Source organism: Oncorhynchus masou, unplaced genomic scaffold (assembly GCF_036934945.1).
Source record: "Oncorhynchus masou masou isolate Uvic2021 unplaced genomic scaffold, UVic_Omas_1.1 unplaced_scaffold_5467, whole genome shotgun sequence".
NCBI classification, from domain to species: Eukaryota; Metazoa; Chordata; class Actinopteri; order Salmoniformes; family Salmonidae; genus Oncorhynchus; species Oncorhynchus masou.
This window is the reverse complement of record NW_027011883.1, coordinates 958-21,796: the sequence shown is the minus strand read 5'-3', so window position 1 is coordinate 21,796 and position 20,839 is coordinate 958. Positions and strand designations below refer to the sequence as shown.

At 47.1% G+C, this 20,839-nt stretch overlaps 1 protein-coding gene across 1 annotated transcript; it reads left to right on the top strand.

Annotated features, from left to right (window-relative positions):
• Positions 1–663: 663 nt before the first annotated feature.
• On the top strand, positions 664–15,571 carry LOC135536031 (calmodulin-regulated spectrin-associated protein 3-like; the record flags this gene model as incomplete). Its single annotated transcript, XM_064962424.1, is given in 14 exon segments — positions 664–802; positions 1,071–1,210; positions 6,625–6,718; positions 6,915–6,966; positions 7,471–7,532; positions 7,803–7,833; positions 8,338–8,973; positions 8,975–10,874; positions 11,225–11,346; positions 11,805–12,112; positions 13,404–13,542; positions 14,101–14,216; positions 14,957–15,075; positions 15,287–15,571. Coding segments are annotated over 14 exon segments (4,143 nt in total), but the record flags the coding sequence as incomplete, so codon positions are not given.
• Positions 15,572–20,839: the final 5,268 nt, after the last annotated feature.

Sequence of the window (20,839 nt, the reverse complement as noted above, 5' to 3'; positions counted from 1 at the left end):
CAAACGCAGTTCTCTAGAGGAAGGAGCTTGTTGTTTTTCAGTCTGCTAACACTGTTCTCTAGAGGAAGGAGCTTGTCGTTTTCTGGTCTCACTTGATTTCTTCTTTCTCCTTCGTGGTTCAGTCACTCAAGTGCCTTGTGGTTCTACTGCCTGTTGTTGCACTGCATGTCCACCAGAGAGCGCTATAGTCTCAGCTCACACTGCTTCAACTCTTTTCTGCACTTCCTTTCTTTTCTTTCTTTCTGTCTGCCATCCGTCTTTTCACTGCAGTGTCTCGTTTGACATGTGAGCCATAACTCTGTTCAGCGTGTGCGCTGCTTGTGTGTGCGCGTGTACTGTGCTGCAGTAATTCTTGTGCTTGGTTTGTCAGATTTCTTTTCTCTGCTGTGTTGGTAGATTATTGGCTGGCTGTGGAGTTTATGACATGTCTTGATCATTTCTCTAAACATCGTGGCAAAGTCATCTGTATTGTGGGGTAATTCTGGGCCTTTTGGTTTGAATAACTAATTCAACAATAGGTAGTTAACTGTTGTTTTTTTCTCTCTCCTCCTTCTCTCTCTCATGTCCCTCCCTCCCTCCCTCCCTCCCTCCCTCCCCTCCCTCCCTCCCTCCCTCCCTCCCTCCCTCCCTCCCTCCCTCCCTCCCTCCCTCCCTCTCTGTCAGATCCGTTATAGGAAGGATAAGGTTCTGTCTAAGCAGACTCCTACTTTTCCTCTGGTGTCTGGCGTAAGGGATTTGTCTAATGGCTGTGCTATAGCTGCTGTTCTGCACTACTACTGTCCTGACCTGCTGCCACTGGAGGGTACACACACACACACACACACACACACACACACACACACACACACACACTCACACTCACACTCACACTCACACTCACACTCACACTCACACTCACACACTCACACTCACACTCACACACACACACACACCTCTGATATCTACCCCTCCTCTCCTCTCTCCTCCCTCCTCTCTCTCTCCTCCTCACTCCTCCTCTGTCTTCACCCTCATCCTACTCCTTCACCCTCCTGCTTCCTCTTCCTCCTCCTCCTCATGCCCCTCTCCTCTAGATGTGTGTCTGAAGGACACCATGTCAGTGGCAGACAGTCTGTATAACCTGCAGCTGATCAGAGAGATCAGTGAGACCAGTCTACAGAGGTGCTGTCACCTGGAGCTGGAGGACCTGCTCTACGCCCCGCCCACACTACACGTAGGTACATCTCTGTCCAGGACATAGTACTACACCTCTCCACAACACTACACGTAGGTACATCTCTGTCCAGGACATAGTACTAGACCTCTCCACAACACTACACGTAGGTACATCTCTGTCCAGGACATAGTACTAGACCTCTCCACAACACTACACGTAGGTACAACTCTGTCCAGGACATAGTACTACACCTCTAAACCAACACTACACGTAGGTACATCTCTGTCCAGGACATAGTACTAGACCTCTCCACAACACTACACGTAGGTACATCTCTGTCCAGGACATAGTACTAGACCTCTCCACAACACTACACGTAGGTACATCTCTGTCCAGGACATAGTACTAGACCTCTCCACAACACTACACGTAGGTACATCTCTGTCCAGGACATAGTACTAGACCTCTCCACAACACTACACGTAGGTACATCTCTGTCCAGGACATAGTACTACACCTCTCCACAACACTACACGTAGGTACAACTCTGTCCAGGACATAGTACTAGACCTCTAAACCAACACTACACGTAGGTACATCTCTGTCCAGGACATAGTACAACACCTCTCCACAACACTACACGTAGGTACAACTCTGTCCAGGACATAGTACTACACCTCTAAACCAACACTACACGTAGGTACATCTCTGTCCAGGACATAGTACTACACCTCTCCACAACACTACACGTAGGTACAACTCTGTCCAGGACATAGTACTACACCTCTAAACCAACACTACACGTAGGTACATCTCTGTCCAGGACATAGTACTAGACCTCTCCACAACACTACACGTAGGTACATCTCTGTCCAGGACATAGTACTAGACCTCTCCACAACACTACACGTAGGTACATCTCTGTCCAGGACATAGTACTACACCTCTAAACCAACACTACACGTAGGTACATCTCTGTCCAGGACATAGTACTAGACCTCTCCACAACACTACACGTAGGTACATCTCTGTCCAGGACATAGCACTACACCTCTAAACCAACACTACACGTAGGTACAACTCTGTCCAGGACATAGTACTAGACCTAAAACCAACACTACACGTAGGTACATCTCTGTCCAGGACATAGTACAACACCTCTCCACAACACTACATGTATGTGCAACTCTATAGCGCCGACTCTGTCCAGAACATAGACTTACAGATGTAGGAACATACAGATGTAGGATCTTAATTTGAGCCACTTTGCTACAGCAGGAAAATAATCCTGCAGCAATAGGAGAATGTTGATTATTATGTGGATTATAATATAATGGACATTTGTTTGTAGGGGTTGATATATTTTTAATTAGGGCAAATCAAGTCTGACATTTTTAAGCAGACCTTACAAACTTTAGAAGCCTTTTTAAACCTTAAACACCCTACAAATTCTCATCAACAGTTCGAGCTTCTAATTAAAAAAATGAATCTCTCCAGAAAAGGTCTCTGACTGTTGCCACCTGTTATGTACCCCCTCAGCCCCCAGCGGTGCCCTGGACACCATGTGAATTGATTGCTCCCCATCTATCTTCAGAGTTTGTTCTGCTAGGTGACCTAAACTGGGATATGCTTAACACCCCGGCAGTCCTACAATCTAAGCTAGATGCCCTCAATCTCACACAAATTATCAAGGAACCCACCGGGTACAACCCTAAATCCGTAAACATGGGCAAACTCATAGATATTATCCTGACCAACTTTCCCTCCAAATACACCTCTGCTGTTTTCAATCAGGATCTCAAAGATCACTGCCTCATTGCCTGCATCCGCTATGGGTTTGCGGACCACCCCTCATCATTGTCAAACGCTCCCTAAAACACTTCTGCGAGCAGGCCTTTCTAATCGACCTGGCCCGGGTATCCTGGAAGGATATTGACCTCATCCCGTCAGTCGAGGATGCCTGGTCATTCTTTAAAAATAATTTCCTCACCATCTTAAATAAGCATGCCCCTTTCAAAAAATGTAGAACTAAGAACAGATATAGCCCTTGGTTCACTCCAGACCTGACTGCTCTCAACCAGCACAAAAACATCCTGTGTCGGACTGCACTAGCATCGAATAGTCCCCGCGATATGCAACTTTTAGGGATGTTAGAAACCAATACACGCAGTCAGTTAGGAAAGCAAAGGCTTGCTTTTTCAAACAGAAATTTGCATCCTGTAAAACTCCAAAAAGTCCAAAAAGTTTTGGGACACTGTAAAGTCCATGGAGAATAGGAGCAACTCCTCCCAGCTGCCCACTGCACTGAGGCGAGGTAACACTGTCACCACCGATAAATTCACGATAATCAAGAATTTCAATAAGCACTTCTCTACGGCTGGCCATGCTTTCCTCCTGGCTACTCCAACCCCGGCCAACAGCTCCGCACCCACCGCAGCTACTCGCCCAAGCCTCCCCAGCTTTTCCTTCACATAAATCCAGATAGCAGATATTCTGAAAGAGCTGCAAAACCTGGACGTGTACAAATCAGCTGGGCTAGACAATCTGGACCCTCTCTTTCTAAAATGATCCACCGCCATTGTTGCACCCCCTATTACCAGTCTGTTCAAACTCTCTTCCGTATTGTCCGAGATCCCTAAAGATTGGAAAGCTTCCGCGGTCATCCCCCACTTCGAAGGGGGTGACACTCTACACCCAAACTGCTACAGACCTATATCCATCCTGCCCTGCCTTCGAAAGTCTTCGAAAGCCAAGTTAACAAACAGATCACTGACCATTTCGAATTCCACTGTACCTTCTCCACTGTGCAATCCGGTTTCCGAGCTGGTCACGGGTGCATCTCAGCCACGCTCAAGGTACTAAACGATATCATAACCGCCATCGATAAAAGACAGTACTTAGCAGCCGTATTCATCGACCTGGCCAATGCTTTCAACTCTGTCAATCACTGTATTCTTATCGGCAGACTCAACAGCCTTGGTTTCTCAAATGACTGCCTCACCTGGTTCACCAACTACTTCTCAGATAGAGTTCAGTGTGTCAAATCAAAGGGCCTGTTGTCCGGACATCAGGATGTCTCTATGGGGGTACCACAGGGCTCAATTATCGGGCCGACTCTTTTCTCTGTATATATCAACGATGTCGCTCTTGCTGCGGATCCCTGCGGACGACACCATTCTATATACATCTGGCCCTTCTTTGGACACTGTGTTAATGTTAACAAACATCCAAACTAACTTCAATGCCATACAACTCTCCTTCCGTGGCTTTCAACTGCTCTTAAACGCTAGTACAACTAAATGCATGCTTTTCAACTGATCGCTGCCTGCACCCGCCCGCCCGACTAGCATCACTACTCTGGATGGTTCTGACTTAGAATATGTGGACAACTACAAACACCTAGGTGTCTGGCTAGACTGTACACTCTCTTTCCAGACTCACATTAAACATCTTCAATCCGAAATGAAATCTAGAATCGGCTTCCTGTTTCGCAATAAATCTCCTTCACTCACGCTGCCAAACATACCCTCATAAAACTTACCAATCCTCAACTTCGGCGATGTCATTTACAAAATAGCCCCCAACCCTCTACTCAGCAACCTTGATGTAGTCTATCACAGTGCCATCCGTTTTGTCACCAAAGCCCCATATACCACCCACCACTGCGACCTGTATGCTCGTCGGCTGGCCCTCGCTACATAGACGTCGCCAGACCCACTGGCTCCAGGTCATCTATAAGTCTATGCTAGGTAAAGCTCCGCCTTATCTCAGCTCACTGGTCACCATAACAACACCCACCCGTAGCACGCGCTCCAGCAGGTATATCTCACTGGTCATGATAACAACACCCACCCGTAGCACGCGCTCCAGCAGGTATATCTCACTGGTCACCATAACAACACCCACCCGTAGCACGCGCTCCAGCAGGTATATCTCACTGGTCATGATAACAACACCCACCCGTAGCACGCGCTCCAGCAGGTATATCTCACTGGTCACCATAACAACACCCACCCGTAGCACGCGCTCCAGCAGGTATATCTCACTGGTCATGATAACAACACCCACCCGTAGCACGCACTCCAGCAGGTATATCTCACTGGTCACCATAACAACACCCACCCGTAGCACGCGCTCCAGCAGGTATATCTCACTGGTCACCATAACAACACCCACCCGTAGCACGCGCTCCAGCAGGTATATCTCACTGGTCACCATAACAACACCCACCCGTAGCACGCGCTCCAGCAGGTATATCTCACTGGTCACCATAACAACACCCACCCGTCCAGCAGGTATATCTCACTGGTCACCATAACAACACCCACCCGTAGCACGCGCTCCAGCAGGTATATCTCACTGGTCACCATAACAACACCCACCCGTAGCACGCGCTCCAGCAGGTATATCTCACTGGTCACCATAACAACACCCACCCGTAGCACGCGCTCCAGCAGGTATATCTCACTGGTCACCATAACAACACCCACCCGTAGCACGCGCTCCAGCAGGTATATCTCACTGGTCACCATAACAACACCCACCCGTAGCACGCGCTCCAGCAGGTATATCTCACTGGTCACCATAACAACACCCACCCGTAGCACGCGCTCCAGCAGGTATATCTCACTGGTCACCATAACAACACCCACCCGTAGCACGCGCTCCAGCAGGTATATCTCACTGGTCACCATAACAACACCCACCCGTAGCACGCGCTCCAGCAGGTATATCTCACTGGTCACCATAACAACACCCACCCGTAGCACGCGCTCCAGCAGGTATATCTCACTGGTCACCATAACAACACCCACCTGTAGCACGCGCTCCAGCAGGTATATCTCACTGGTCATCGTTGAAGATGGAGACTTATCTCCCTCACTAACTTTAAGCACCAGCTATCTGAGCAGCTTACCGATCGCTGCAGCTGTACACAGCCCATCTGTAAATATCCCATCCAATCTACCTACCTCATCCCCATGTTGTTTTTATTTACTTGTTGGTTCTTTTGCACACCAGTATCACTACTTGTACACCATCATCTGCTCATCTATCACTCCAGTGTTAATTTTCTAAATTGTAATTACTCTGCTACTATGGTCTATTTATTACCTTACCTCCTCACACCATATACAGACACTGTATATAGACTTTTCTATTGTGTTATTGACTGTGCGTTTGTTTTACTCCATGTGTAACTGTGTTGTTGTTTGTGTCGCACTGCTTTGCTTTATCTTGGCCAGGTCGCCATTGTAAATGAGAACCGGCGTTACCCGGTTAACCCGGTTAAATAAAGGTGAAATAATAAAACAAAAAGAGTGATCAAATGAAGATCCTACATCTGTAGCTCTCCTTTAACCCTCCACCTCCCCGTCTGTAAACGACAGGTGGTCGGACAGAATGTTGTTACTGGATTATTACTGTCAAAAAGGGTTCCATTACAAAAGGTTCATTCCCCTGTTGTCCTTCAGGTGAACATCATGAGTTTCATAGCAGAGCTGCTGGGATGGTTCGAGGTGCATAAACCTGACTTCGTCAAGCCATTACTACCTCTAGACCTGACAGGTAGGGGAGGTGTGTGTGTGTGTGTGTGTGTGTGTGTGTGTGTGTGTGTGTGTGTGTGTGTGTGTGTGTGTGTGTGTGTGTGTGAGAAAGAGAGTGGAAGGACAGAGAGAGCGAGAGAGAGAGAGATTAGACCGCTGTATAACCTGTTTAGGTGGCGTTATGGTTGATAACATGAATAGGTTTCTCTGTGTGCCAGATGCCTCAGGGTTGTTGGATTGCACCAGTCCTGTCAGTGGGAACAGCAACAGGTAAAATCAGGACACACACACATTCATTCTACATGTAGTTATTGTTTGACAGTGCAATGCAACTGGGAAACGACAGCAATCAACCAAGTGCAATGCATTTCCACGTTCTTTCACATCCATTACTATGAGTCTGTGTTATATACTGAATCTCATTGGCATCTCGATAACAGTCTTCGTCATGATGAAGTCTTCGTCATGATGCAGACCCCAGAGAGCAGTGAGGAACCAAACAGAAACACATCCACATGTTTATTGTATCTATGCCATTACTATGAGTCTGTGTTATATACTGAATCTCATTGGCATCTCGATAACACAGGAAGTTTTCACGAGAGTTTATTGTATCTATGCCATTACTATGAAAGTCTGTGTTATCTTCGTCATGATGTGTTATGGGGTCTCGACCCCAGAGAGAAACACATCCACATGTTTATTGTATCTATGGCAGAACGAGACGTATATTACAGATAGTCATTGTGAATAATAATGTGTGTTCTGTTCCAGTGGCTCTCCCTCCTATATCTTCAAACAGCCCTTTGTCCCCATATCCTCTCCTGCGTCATCTGGTAAGAGAAATGGGGATTCTGGGTAATGTAGTTTAAAGCTGTCTTTGTGCATCTGTGGGCTTTTCCCCCCATTGCATACTCCTCGTTGTCCTCTCTCCTCGTCTACTTCTCAAAACCCATTGGAGGGTAAAAGTCAGAGGGGAGGGACCTCTGGCTTTCTCATCCAATGGGTTTTGAGAAGACGACGAGGACACGAGGAGATTGCAATTGAGAGAAGTCTAAGTGTTGGAGATCTCTTCCTGACTACATCTCCCTTTCTGTCACATTTAGAAGGGAACATGTGGACCAAGAAACAGATCCGGTGAGTAGGATGGCGGACTGTTTCAGCCTGGGGAGATATTTATTTAGGACCATCCTCCCAGATTGAACCTCTCTATCTCTTCCTCCTTCTTTCTCTCCATCTCCTCTTCCTTCTCTCTCTATCCCTCTCTCTTCGTCTCTCTCTCTCTCCTCTCTCTCTCTGTCTCTCTGTCTCTCCCCTCTCTCTCTCTCCTCTCTCTCTGTCTCTTCCTCCCGCTCTCTCTCCCTCTTCTCTTCTCTCTCTCTTCCTCTCTCTCTCTCCCCTCTCTCTTCGTCTCTATCTCTCTCTTCTCTCTCTCTCTCTCTCTCTCTCTCTCTCTCTCTCTCTCTCTTCCTCCTTCTTTCTCCTTCTCTCTCCATCTCTCTTCTCCCCGCTCTCTCTCTCTCTTCCTCTCTCTCTCCCTCTCTTCCTCCCTCTTTCTCTCTCCTCTCTGTCTCTCTTCTCTCTCTCCCTCTCCATCTCTCTCCCTCCATCTTTCTCTCCCTCTCCATCTCTCTCCTCCAGTCCACTCTCGGCTGTAACCTTCAGTATTCCATTCGGTCTGGACAGTGACGTGGACGTTGTCATGGGCAACCCCGTGCATTCCGCCAGCACCAACAGCCTGACCGCTGGCGTGCCCGCCATGATGACTTCATCGAGCAGGATGTCATCGGGGATGACACGGGTCCCATACAGCCCCCCCGAGGACCTCAGTCACCTGGTCAGCGCCTCCGTCCCTCAACGCTCCTCCTGGGGCCCGCACATACACTCACACACAACGGCCCTAGGAGAGCTGCCGACAGTCGAGATCATCCACACTCCTGGAGGAGAAAGAGGTGGAGGAGGGAAAAGAGGAGAGAAAGGAGATGGAGGAGAAGGAGGAGGAGGAGGAGGAAGGCCAGAGCCACGCTTGCGTCCAGAAGGAGCTCCTGCAGGTTTCTTCCTTCATTCTCCTGAATACGATCTCACCCAGCTCAGCAGCTCCGCCCCCTGCCGCTCCGGAATGCTCTACCGACCAATAGGAGGGGAGGGGGGCGGAGGAGAGAAGCGGAGAGTGGGAGGCAGGGAGAAGGGGAGATCGGATGGCTCGCGGGACGATGACTCAGTCCTCCGCGACGGAAGTGTGGACTCATCGGAAGCTTCCGACGACCTTCCTAGAAACGCCCGGCAACGTCCGCCCTGGCCACGGTCGTCACGGCAACGGCAGCATCAGCAACACCGGTGACATTAGCGGCAGCCCACAGATGACGAGCTTCGCCGAGCGGCGGGACAGAAGGAGACAGTCGGCCGCACCGGGAGAGGAGTCAACCAGCACCCCGACCACCCCCACCCTCCATACCCCCAGCCCAGGAGGGAAGCACCCTGAGCCGGGTACAGAGGCCTGGGAGCTGGGGGCTCGCCTGGAGGAGAAACGCAGAGCCATCGAGGCCCAGAAGAGACGCATAGAGGCCATATTCACCAGACACAGACAGAGGCTGGGCAAGACTGCCTTCCTACAGCTGAAGAGAGGAGAGGGAGGAGAGGGAGGAGAGGAGCCTATATCTCTGGAGGAGCGTCTCAGCCACATGGAGGAGCAGCTGAAAGAGGAGGAGGAGAGAGAAGAGGAGAAAGGGAAGGCAGATGAAAGGAACTCCCGCCCACAGGCGCGATTGGAGAAGCAGGTGACGTTTTCCATGGATACGAGGAAGGGGGCTGAGACAGCGGCGGATAAATGGGAGGGGCCTGAGCCGGGGGGAGGGGCTGTTCTAGGGGAGTATAATGAGGTGGTCCTGAAGCTGAGTGAGGCTCTGAGGTCACTACAGAACGACATGCAGAAACTGACCCAACAACAACAACAGCTAATGGGCAAGAAGACCACACCCAAACCCACACCTAAAACTACACCCAAAACTACACCTAAAACTACACCCAAAACCACACCTAAAACTACACCTAAAACTACACCCAGGACACCACCCAGGACCCCCACTAAGAGTCCGACTAGAACCCCGACCAAGAGCATCAGTAAGGCGTGGGTGATTCCTGCAGGCTCCAAACCCCCCACCTCCACTACCTCCCCCTCTCGCAGGGCCCTCCCCCAGCTCTCCTCCACCCCTCCCAAAACCCCCACCTCTACTACCTCCCCCTCTCGCAGGGCCCTCCCCCAGCTCTCCTCCACCCCTCCCAAAACCCCCACCTCCACTACCTCCCCCTCTCGCAGGGCCCTCCCCCAGCTCTCCTCCAACCCTCCCAAAACCCCCATCTCCTCCTCCTGCCCTGCCCCACGCACAAAGATCCACTCCTCCTCCCCCCGTAGCCCTAAGCACCACCCGCGCCCCTCCCAACCCCACCCCCGCCCTTCTGAGTTGAAGTTCCCTCCTTCCACCCGTGTCCTCAACCCCCCGCAGCATGTGGACTCCCTCCCCCACCTGCGACGTGTCTCCCCCAGCCAGTGCCAGGTCCAGACCTCCTCCTCTTTCCGTATTGGGGGCCCCTGCACCCCCCAGGAACCCCCTGCCGCCACGCTGCCCGAGGAGAGTACCTCAGAGACGGGCTCCAGCGAGACGCAGTTCAGCCTGGAGCTGGAGGAGCAGGAGGGTTTAGGGGGAGGCCGGCCCGTGTTTCCCCAGCCCAGGAGAGGCCGTTCTGGGGGTGGCAGCAGCTCCGGAGCCCCCTCCGAGGGCTCCTTTGAGAGCGAGACCCTGTCGCTGTCAGCTGCTTACTGCGGAGGAGGGGAGGGAGGGAGAGGAGGAGGAGGAGGGAATCGTTGCAGCCTGATGGAGGTGTCATTGTCATCCCTGGGAGGGCCAGAGGGGGGCAGTGACGAGCCAACTGACACAGAAGGACAGGAGTTGTTCTCTGACTCCATGAGCGACCACACAGAACCTCCAACAGGAGAAACGTTGGAATCTACGGAACCCACGGGAGAACCGAGGGAATCTACGGAACCCACGGGAGAACCGAGGGAATCTACGGGGGATCAAATAGAACAGACACAGAACACAGAACTCCGAGAACCCTCAGTGGAACCCACAGAGCAGACGGAACCGGAGGCGAGAGGAGGGGTTGGATTCTTCTTCAAGGTGAGTCTGGCGGAGGGAGAGACAGAGAGAGAACAGTCCCTCCCAGAAACGAGCCCCAACTAACCCTCTGCCCTCTAGGCCCTTAGATGTAGATAAGACAACGTTAATTGAAGTTCATCGTTTCGTTATTGACTCATAAGGAAATCAAAGATGATGTGTTTCTAGTGGTAGCCAATAAAGTAATGACAATATGTGTTTGTGGTGTGTGTGTTTGTGGTGTGTGTGTGTGTGTGTGTGTGTGTGTGTGTGTGTGTGTGTGTGTGTGTGTGTGTGTGTGTGTGTGTGTGTGTGTGTGTGTGTGTGTGTGTGTGTGTGTGTGTGTGTGTGTGTGTGTGTGTGTGTGCGCGCAGGAGGAGATGCGTTGTGAAGATGAGATGGCTCAGAGGAGAGCTGCTCTGTTGGGGAGACAGCAGAAAAGAGCAGAGGACCTGAAGAGGAGGAGACAGTGGAACGAACAGGAGAGAGAGAGCAGGTGACACACACACGCAGACACACACGCAGACACACACACGCAGACACACACGCAGACACACACAGACAGACACACAGACACACTCATCATCCACTCAGCAAATAAACATTCAGACACACAGACAGACAGACAGGCCGACAGACAGGCCGACAGACATGCCGACAGACAGGCCGACAGACAGGCCGACAGACAGACAGACAGACAGACAGACAGACAGACACGACAGACAGACAGACAGACAGACACACTCAGCAAATAAACATTCAGACACACAGACAGACAGACAGACACACAGACACACTCAGCAAATAAACATTCACACACACAGACAGACAGACAGACACAGACAGACAGACAGACAGACAGACAGACAGACACACTCATCATCCACTCAGCAAATAAACATACAGATGATCACCATAACACTAACCCCCCCTTCCCCTCCATCTTTCCTTTAGACCCCCCTCTGAGGAGGAGGAGCGAAGAGGCTCTCTCCCACAGACCCCTCCCCTGTCCTGCACCCCTCCCCCCGCCGCCGGTGTCCCCTCCCTCACCCCCCCGACCACGCCCAGTCGCCGTGGTGATTTCACGCGGAAGGAGTACGCCCACCGCCAGCAGATACGCATCATGTCTGACCTGGATAAGGTGCTGCGTCAGAAACACACCAATCAGGGACGAGTCGCCGCCAAGAAGTCCCGCCCCCGACCTCGGAGCATGACCCGGGAGGAGTCACAGCTGTCCCGCAGCCCAGCCAAGAGCACTATGGGTAATGGAATTGTAACGATAGGGTGTCTGTGTGTGTTAGCCTCTCCTGCTCCCCTTTACAGCGTCTGGGAGGGGGGACGGAGGTGCAGGCTTTTGTACCAGCCCAGCACTCTGATGCTCTCGTCTTCTGCTGCTTTACTCTGCATAATGACAAGTTATCAACAAACTGTACCCCCCGTCTCTCTCCCTCCTCCTCTCTCTCCTCCTCCTCTCTCTCCCTCCTCTATCGCTCCCTCCTTCTCTCTCTTTCTCTCTCTCCCTCCTCCTCTCTCTCCCTTCTTCTCTCCCTCCTCTCTCTCTCCTCCTCTCTCCCTTCTTATCTCTCCTTCTTCTCTCTCTCCCTTCTCTCCTTCCTCTCTCCTCTCTCTCTCCCTTCTCTCTCTCCCTTCTTATCTCTCTCTTCTTCTCTCTCTCTCCTCTTTCCCTCACTTCTTTTCTCTCTCTCTCCCTCCCTCACTTCTCTCTCCCTTCTCTCTCTCCCTCCTCTCTCCCTTCTTTTCTCTCTTCTTTTCTCTCTCCTTCCTCTCCCCTCTCTCTCCCTTCTTCTCTCTCTCCCTTCTTCTCTCCCTCCTCTCTCTCCCTTCTTCTCTCTCTCCTTCTTATCTCTCTCTTCTTCTCTCTCTCTCCCTCCCCTCTCACTTCTTTTCTCTCTCTCTCCCTCCCCTCACTTCTTTTCTCTCTTCTTCTCTCCCTCCTCTCTCCCTTCTTTTCTCTCTTCTTCTCTCTCTCCTTCCTCTCCCTCATCTCTCTCCCTTCTTCTCTCTCTCCCTTCTTCTCTCCCTCCTTCTCTCCCTTCTTCTCTCCCTCCTTCTCTATCCTCTCTCCCTTCTTCTCTCTCTCTTTCCTCTCCCTCCCTTCTTCTCTCTCTCCCTCCTTCTCTCTCCCTTCTTCTCTCCTTCCTCTCCCTCCTCTCTCTCCCTTCTTCTCTCTCTCCTGACTTATCTCTCTCTTCTTATCTATCTCTTCTTCTCTCTCTGTCCTCTCTCCCTTTTTATCTCTCTCCCTCCTCCTCTCGCTTCCTCCTTCTCTCTCTTTCTCTCCCTCCTCCTCTCTCTCTCTTCTTCTCTCCTTCTTCTCTCCCTCCTCTCTCCCTTCTTATCTCTCTCTTCATCTCTCTCCCCCTTATCTCTCTCTTCTTATCTCTCTCTTCTTCTCCCTTCTTATCTCTCTCCCTTCTTATCTCTCTCTTCTTCTCTCTCTCCCCCCTCTCTCTGTCCTCTCTCCCACCTTCTCTCTCTCTCTCTCTCTCTCTCTCTCTCCTTCTCTCTCTCTCTCCCTCCTTCTCTCTCCAGGTTCTAAGTTGACTAAGGTGTACTCTCACTCCTCTCTCAACCTGGCTGCTATGGCTGACGACACCGTCCCTGACGACACCGTCCCTGACAACACCGTCCCTGACAACACCGTCCCTAATCCTAGCAAGAAACCATCCAGGTAACACTCCTACCTCGCTCTCTTTCTCTCTGACCCTTTATCTCTGTCTCTCCCTCTGTCTCTCCCTCTGTCTCTCCCTCTCTGACCCTCTCTCTCTGACCCTCTCTCTCTGACCCTCTCTCTCTCCCTCTCTCTGACCCTCTCTCTCTGACCCTCTCTCTCTCTCTCTCCCTCTCTCTCATATTCATCCAGGGTAAAAAAAGGCCACCCGAGTTATTCACAAATACCATACAAGTGAAAACAACAATTCATTTAAAACAGAATGGGTGGGGGCCATAATGTGGTCGGGGGCCACAAAAAAAAGAATCATGAGGGGCCTCACTTGCTCGCTCATCTGCGTAACCACATCCATCCAAGATTTTTAAATGTTAAATCTAATTCCCTGCAATTCTACAAATTTTGCCATGGGTGGAGATGATTCTTTTTTAAAACAGGATATCTAAGTTAAACTGACTAACACAATTAATGGGGCCCCTCCCGGCCGGTAATTCGCCCATGATTACAAGTGTACATAGCTGGCCACTAGACTAACTTAGCAATCTAAAATCTCTCTTCCAGCCGCCCTGATTCGCCCTCACGTCTGATGTCACCGAGCCGACTGACCAATCAGAACGGAGACAAGGACTGGGAGATCAGCTCCAATGGCTCCTCCCCTTCCATCCCAGAATACACCGGTACGACGTGGAATGGGATGTCAAAGAATTGTCCTGTTATAAAACTGTTGTACCTTAAATCAAATCTAGCAGCAAGATTTATGACCTGTTGCTACAAGAAAGGGCGACCAGTTTACACATCGTTAAAACACTGTATACATGATATGACATCTCATTTCTTTTGGAACTTTTGTGAGTGTCACTTTTGTTTATTATCTAATTCACTTGCTTTGGAATGTAAAAATATGTTTCCCATGTCAATAAAGCCCTTCGAAATGGAGAGAGAGAGAGAGAGAGAGAGAGAGAGAGAGGGAGGGGGGAAGAGAGAGGGAGAGAGACAGTGAGAGAGACAGAGAGAGAGAGAGAGGGAAAGAGAGACAGAGCGAGAGAGACAGAGTGAGAGAGAGAGAGAGAGACTATATAAGTATTTGGGGTTTATATTTGTCCTCTTGTTGTTTGTTCTGATCATGAACCCACTTGGTGTCCCAGGTCTAAATCAGTCTCTGATTGGAGGCGAAGACAAAAGCAGTGGAACTGTCTTCAAGGTCCAACATTGACAAGAGAGGAGATTTTATTGGAACGCACCCTTTGCTTGTCCCTCAGTGCTGGGACCTTTGACCCCACAGCCCAGGGAATACTACTTCCTGTTTTAGTGATGAACTGTCCTGACTCACAGATGGCAGGGTTTGCGGCAACATGGGTCATTGACTGTGTGTGTGTGTGTGTGTGTGTGCCTGTGTGTGTGCCTGTGTGTTTCCCAGGGCCCAAACTGTTCAAGGAGCCGAGCTTCAAGTCCAATAAGTTCATCATCCACAACGCTCTGTCTCGCTGCTGTCTGGCTGGCAAGGTCAACGAGACTCAGAAGAACAAGATGGTGGAGGTGGGATGTCCTCACTGTATTTCACACAACCCACATAGGGCTTTATACACACACACAGTACTAACTAACCAGACCTGACTTCAAATTCTTTGAAATACTGCTCAAAAGTGCACACACGCACACACACACACACACGCACACACACTCACACACACACACACTGAAGACAAGTTTTCTTCCACACAAACATTGTTTTCTCTCCCCCCACCAGGAGATGGAGAAGAGTCCAGCCAACCACTTCCTGATTCTGTTCCGGGATTCCAACTGTCAGTTCCGAGCCGTCTACACCATGAGCCCCGAGACTGACGAGCTCATCCGATTGGCCGGGGTGGGCCCGCGTGTCGTAAGCCCCGCCCTGGTGGAGTCCATCTATAAGTACAGCTCCGACAGGAAACAGTTCAGCTGTATCCCGTCCAAGACCATGTCCATGAGCGTCGACGCCTTCACCTTACCAGGACACCTGTGGCACAGCAAGAGGCCTGGCAAGCCAAAATAAACATGTGTATATATATATATACATACATACAGGAATGGACACACACACACACACACACACACACAAACAACTGAATTACTGTTTGTCCTGCATGGGACACACTACCCCTCTCGCCCTTCTCATCGGACCTACTGACTGTTGACGAGGTGCTTTCTCTCCCCTATATGTGCATGGAAATGGAACAGTCCAACTATCCACCCTTATGGAGAAGGCTCTAAGACTCGTCCACACGCGGGGGATACTGAAGACCAGTTGTTGTTGTAAAAATGACCTTTTCAATCTTAAATGGTTTCGCTACACAGAAACAAACTCTACACAAAAAGTGTATCTTTCTCTTTTTTTCAGTTAAAACGTTCTCCTGTAAATGTCTGAGGTACAAAATGATTGTTTCTCTGCTACCCATAAACCCGTTGGCCTTGTGTTCTGTTCCGTTCACTCCTAGCTGAAAGGCTGGAGGCATCTGATAGCCATGGTGTAGGTCGACTAAAGGTTTCTGTTTTACAACACGAACGCGATCCTTCTCATGCCTTCTGCCCAACGACTGGCAGGCACGGGACTTTTATTATCCTGCAAACCACGGTCAAAACAAGGAATGGAAGACGTGTGTTCTTTCGTGTGAATAGGAGAAGAGAACAGGAGATGTGTGTTCACCAAATAGCACAAAAATCAAAGATTGTGCATAGTTGTGACGGACGGGCCATCACTAAAGCCTCGATTCAATCCGATTCCGCACTACAGCTCGACTGAAATGTGAAAGCACTGTTCCCGCATTCGACTGCATTCTCGACAGGCGCTGAATACGTTGGCCAATCGGAAATGACCTTGAAATTTCAATCGCGCTATAAGGCAGATGTTCTGCGCTATGGATTGAATCCCTAAACTGCCATAACTGATTTGTACAAAGACGCTGCAGCATGGACATGTGGTTTCACAGTGCTTGACTTGGACAGGAGCTCCCCGGGACTGAGTACCGAACTGGACCTCAAATGTTATACTGCTTGACTTGGGCAGGAACTCACCGGGACTGAGTACCGAACTGGACCTCAAATGTTCTACTGCTTGACTTGGACAGGAGCTCACCGGGACTGAGTACCCGAACGGAACCTCAAATGTTCTACTGCCTGACTTGGACAGGAGCTCACCGGGACTGAGTACCGAACAGAACCTCAAATGTTCTACTGCTCGACTTGGACAGGAGCTCACCGGGACTGAGTACCGAACTGCACCTCAAATGTTCTACTGCTCGACTTGGACAGGAACTCACCTGGACTGAGTACCGAACGGTACCTCAAATGTTCTACTGCTTGATTTCCTGCACCTCTTACAGAATATTCGCTCTAAACCGTTGCAGAGTTCCTGCACCTAAATATAAACGGTACCGGTACTCAAAATGAGTCCTGGCACCTATCTTAGTCCAAGTCAAGCACTGGTTGTTATGGGTTGTCAGCCAATAGAAATGTAAAGGTCAGGGGTCAGGGGTTATGATCCACCCACGGTACAGTGGGGTTAATAAAGTAGATGTGTTTTAAAACCTGACTCTCTGTCTATCTGAACTAAACAGTTGTCTGAACCTCTCTCTCTCTCTCTCCTCTATATCTCTCTCTCTCTCTCTCTTTCCTCCCCCACTCCCTCCCTCCCATCCTCCCTGTCTTATTTCATCAACATTGTTTTCTCTTATTTGAGGGTTATATAATTATGATAATCACAACCCAACTGTATAAATTTGAATTATACTATATATATATAATATATATGTATACTATAATGTCACTGTAAATGCCCTGCTGTCACGGCAGATTTCCTCCTCTTTGTCTGAAGAGGAGTAAGGATCAGACCAAGGTGCGGCGTGGTAAGTGTCCGTCATTTTAATGGGAAAAACTGAACACTACAAAACAACAAAGTGACAACCGTGCCGCTACTCAAACACTGTGCTAACAAGCAACATGACATAGACAATCACCCACAACCCACAATGACAAAACAGGCTACCGAAATATGGGTCCCAGAGACAATGACTAACACCTGCCTCTGATTGAGAACCATATCGGGCCAAACACAGAAACAGACAAACTAGACATCCAACATAGAATGCCCACTCAGATCACACCCTGACCAAACAAAACATACAAAGCAAACTATGGTCAGGGCGTGACAGCTAACTCACTGAGAAGACCTCAAGTAGTATTTTAGTAACCTAGAAAATAAATGTAGAGAGAACTACTGTATAGAATAAATAAGTATACCAAAATGTATGTACATTCTACTAGAGTATGTATAGTGGTAGTTATAATATATGTACATTCTACTAGGGTATAGTGGTAGTTATAATATATGTACATTCTACTAGGGTATAGTGGTAGTTATATGTACATTCTACTAGGGTATAGTGGTAGTTATAATATATGTACATTCTACTAGGGTATAGTGGTAGTTATATGTACATTCTACTAGGGTATAGTGGTAGTTATAATATATGTACATTCTACTAGGGTATAGTGGTAGTTATAATATATATACATTCTACTAGGGTATAGTGGTAGTTATATGTACATTCTACTAGGGTATAGTGGTAGTTATATATACATTCTACTAGGGTATAGTGGTAGTTATAATATATGTACATTCTACTGGGGTATAGTGGTAGTTATATGTACATTCTACTGGGGTATAGTGGTAGTTATAATATATGTACATTCTACTGGGGTATAGTGGTAGTTATAATATATGTACATTCTACTAGGGTATAGTGGTAGTTATATGTACATTCTACTAGGGTATAGTGGTAGTTATAATATATGTACATTCTACTAGGGTATAGTGGTAGTTATAATATATGTACATTCTACTAGGATATAGTGGTAGTTATAATATATATACATTCTACTAGGGTATAGTGGTAGTTATATGTACATTCTACTAGGGTATAGTGGTAGTTATATATACATTCTACTAGGGTGTAGTGGTAGTTATAATATATGTACATTCTACTAGCGTATAGTGGTAGTTATATATACATTCTACTAGGGTATAGTGGTAGATATATGTACATTCTACTAGGGTATAGTGGTAGTCATATGTACATTCTACTAGGGTATAGTGGTAGTTATATATACATTGTACTAGGGTATAGTTGTAGTTATATGTACATTCTACTAGGGTATAGTGGTAGTTATAATATAGGTACATACTACTAGGGTATAGTGGTAGTTATATATACATTCTAATAGGGTATAGTGGTAGTTATATATACATTCTACTAGGGTATAGTGGTAGTTATAATATATGTACATTCTACTAGCGTATAGTGGTAGTTATATGTACATTCTACTAGGGTTTAGTGGTAGTTATAATATATGTACATTCTACTAGGGTATAGTGGTAGTTATATGTACATTCTACTAGGGTATAGTGGTAGTTATAATATATGTACATTCTACTAGGGTATAGTGGTAGTTATATGTACATTCTACTAGGGTATAGTGGTAGTTATAATATATGTACATTCTACTAGGGTATAGTGGTAGTTATAATATATGTACATTCTACTAGGGTATAGTGGTAGTTATTTGTACATTGTACCAGGGTATAGTGGTAGTTATATATACATTCTACTAGGGTTTAGTGGTAGTTATAATATATGTACATTCTACTAGGGTATAGTGGTAGTCATATATACATTCTACTAGGGTATAGTGGTAGTTATATATACATTCTACTAGGGTATAGTGGTAGTTATAATATATGTACATTCTACTAGGGTATAGTGGTAGTTATAATATATGTACATTCTACTAGGGTATAGTGGTAGTTATATATACATTCTACTAGGGTATAGTGGTAGATATAATATATGTACATTCTACTCGGGTATAGTGGTAGTTATAATATATGTACATTCTACTAGGGTATAGTGGTAGTTATAAATACATTCTACTAGGGTGTAGTGGTAGTTATAATATATGTACATTCTACTAGGGTATAGTGGTAGTTATAATATATGTACATTCTACTAGGGTATAGTGGTAGTTATATATACATTCTACTAGGGTTTAGTGGTAGTTATATGTACATTCTACTAGGGTATAGTGGTAGTTATATGTACATTCTACTAGGGTATAGTGGTAGTTATAATATATGTACATTCTACTAGGGTATAATGGTAGTTATAATATATGTACATTCTACTAGGGTATAGTGGTAGTTATAATATATGTACATTCTACGAGGGTATAGTGGTAGTTATATATACATTATACTAGGGTGTAGTGGTAGTTATATATACATTCTACTAGGGTTTAGTGGTAGTTATATGTACATTAAACTAGGGTATAGTGGTAGTTATAATATATGTACATTCTACTCGGGTTTAGTGGTAGTTATATGTACATTCTACTAGGGTATAGTGGTAGTTATATGTACATTCTACTAGGGAATAGTGGTAGTTATATGTACATTCTACTAGGGTATAGTGGTAGTTATATGTACATTCTACTAGGGTATAGTGGTAGTTATAATATATGTACATTCTACTAGGGTTTAGTGGTAGTTATACATACATTCTACTAGGGTATAGTGGTAGTTATATGTACATTCTACTGGGGTATAGTGGTAGTTATAATATATGTACATTCTACTAGGGTATAGTGGTAGTTATATGTACATTCTACTAAGGTATAGTGGTAGTTATAATATATGTACATTCTACTAGGGTATAGTGGTAGTTATATATACATTCTACTAGGGTATAGTGGTAGTTATAATATATGTACATTTGACTCGGGTTTATTGGTAGTTATATGTACATTCTACTAGGGTATAGTGGTAGTTATAAATACATTTTACTAGGGTATAGTGGTAGTTATATGTACATTCTACTAGGGTATAGTGGTAGTTATAATATATATACATTCTACTAGGGTATAGTGGTAGTTATAATATATGTACATTCTACTAGGGTATAGTGGTAGTTATATATACATTCTACTAGGGTATAGTGGTAGTTATATATACATTCTACTTGGGTATAGTGGTAGTTATAATATATGTACATTCTACTCGGTGATATAGAGGTAGTTATAATATATGTACATTCTACTAGGGTATAGTGGTAGTTATATGTACATTGTACCAGGGTATAGTGGTAGTTATATATACATTCTACTAGTGTTTAGTGGTAGTTATAATATATGTACATTCTACTAGGGTATAGTGGTAGTTATATGTACATTGTACCAGGGTATAGTGGTAGTTATATATACATTCTACTAG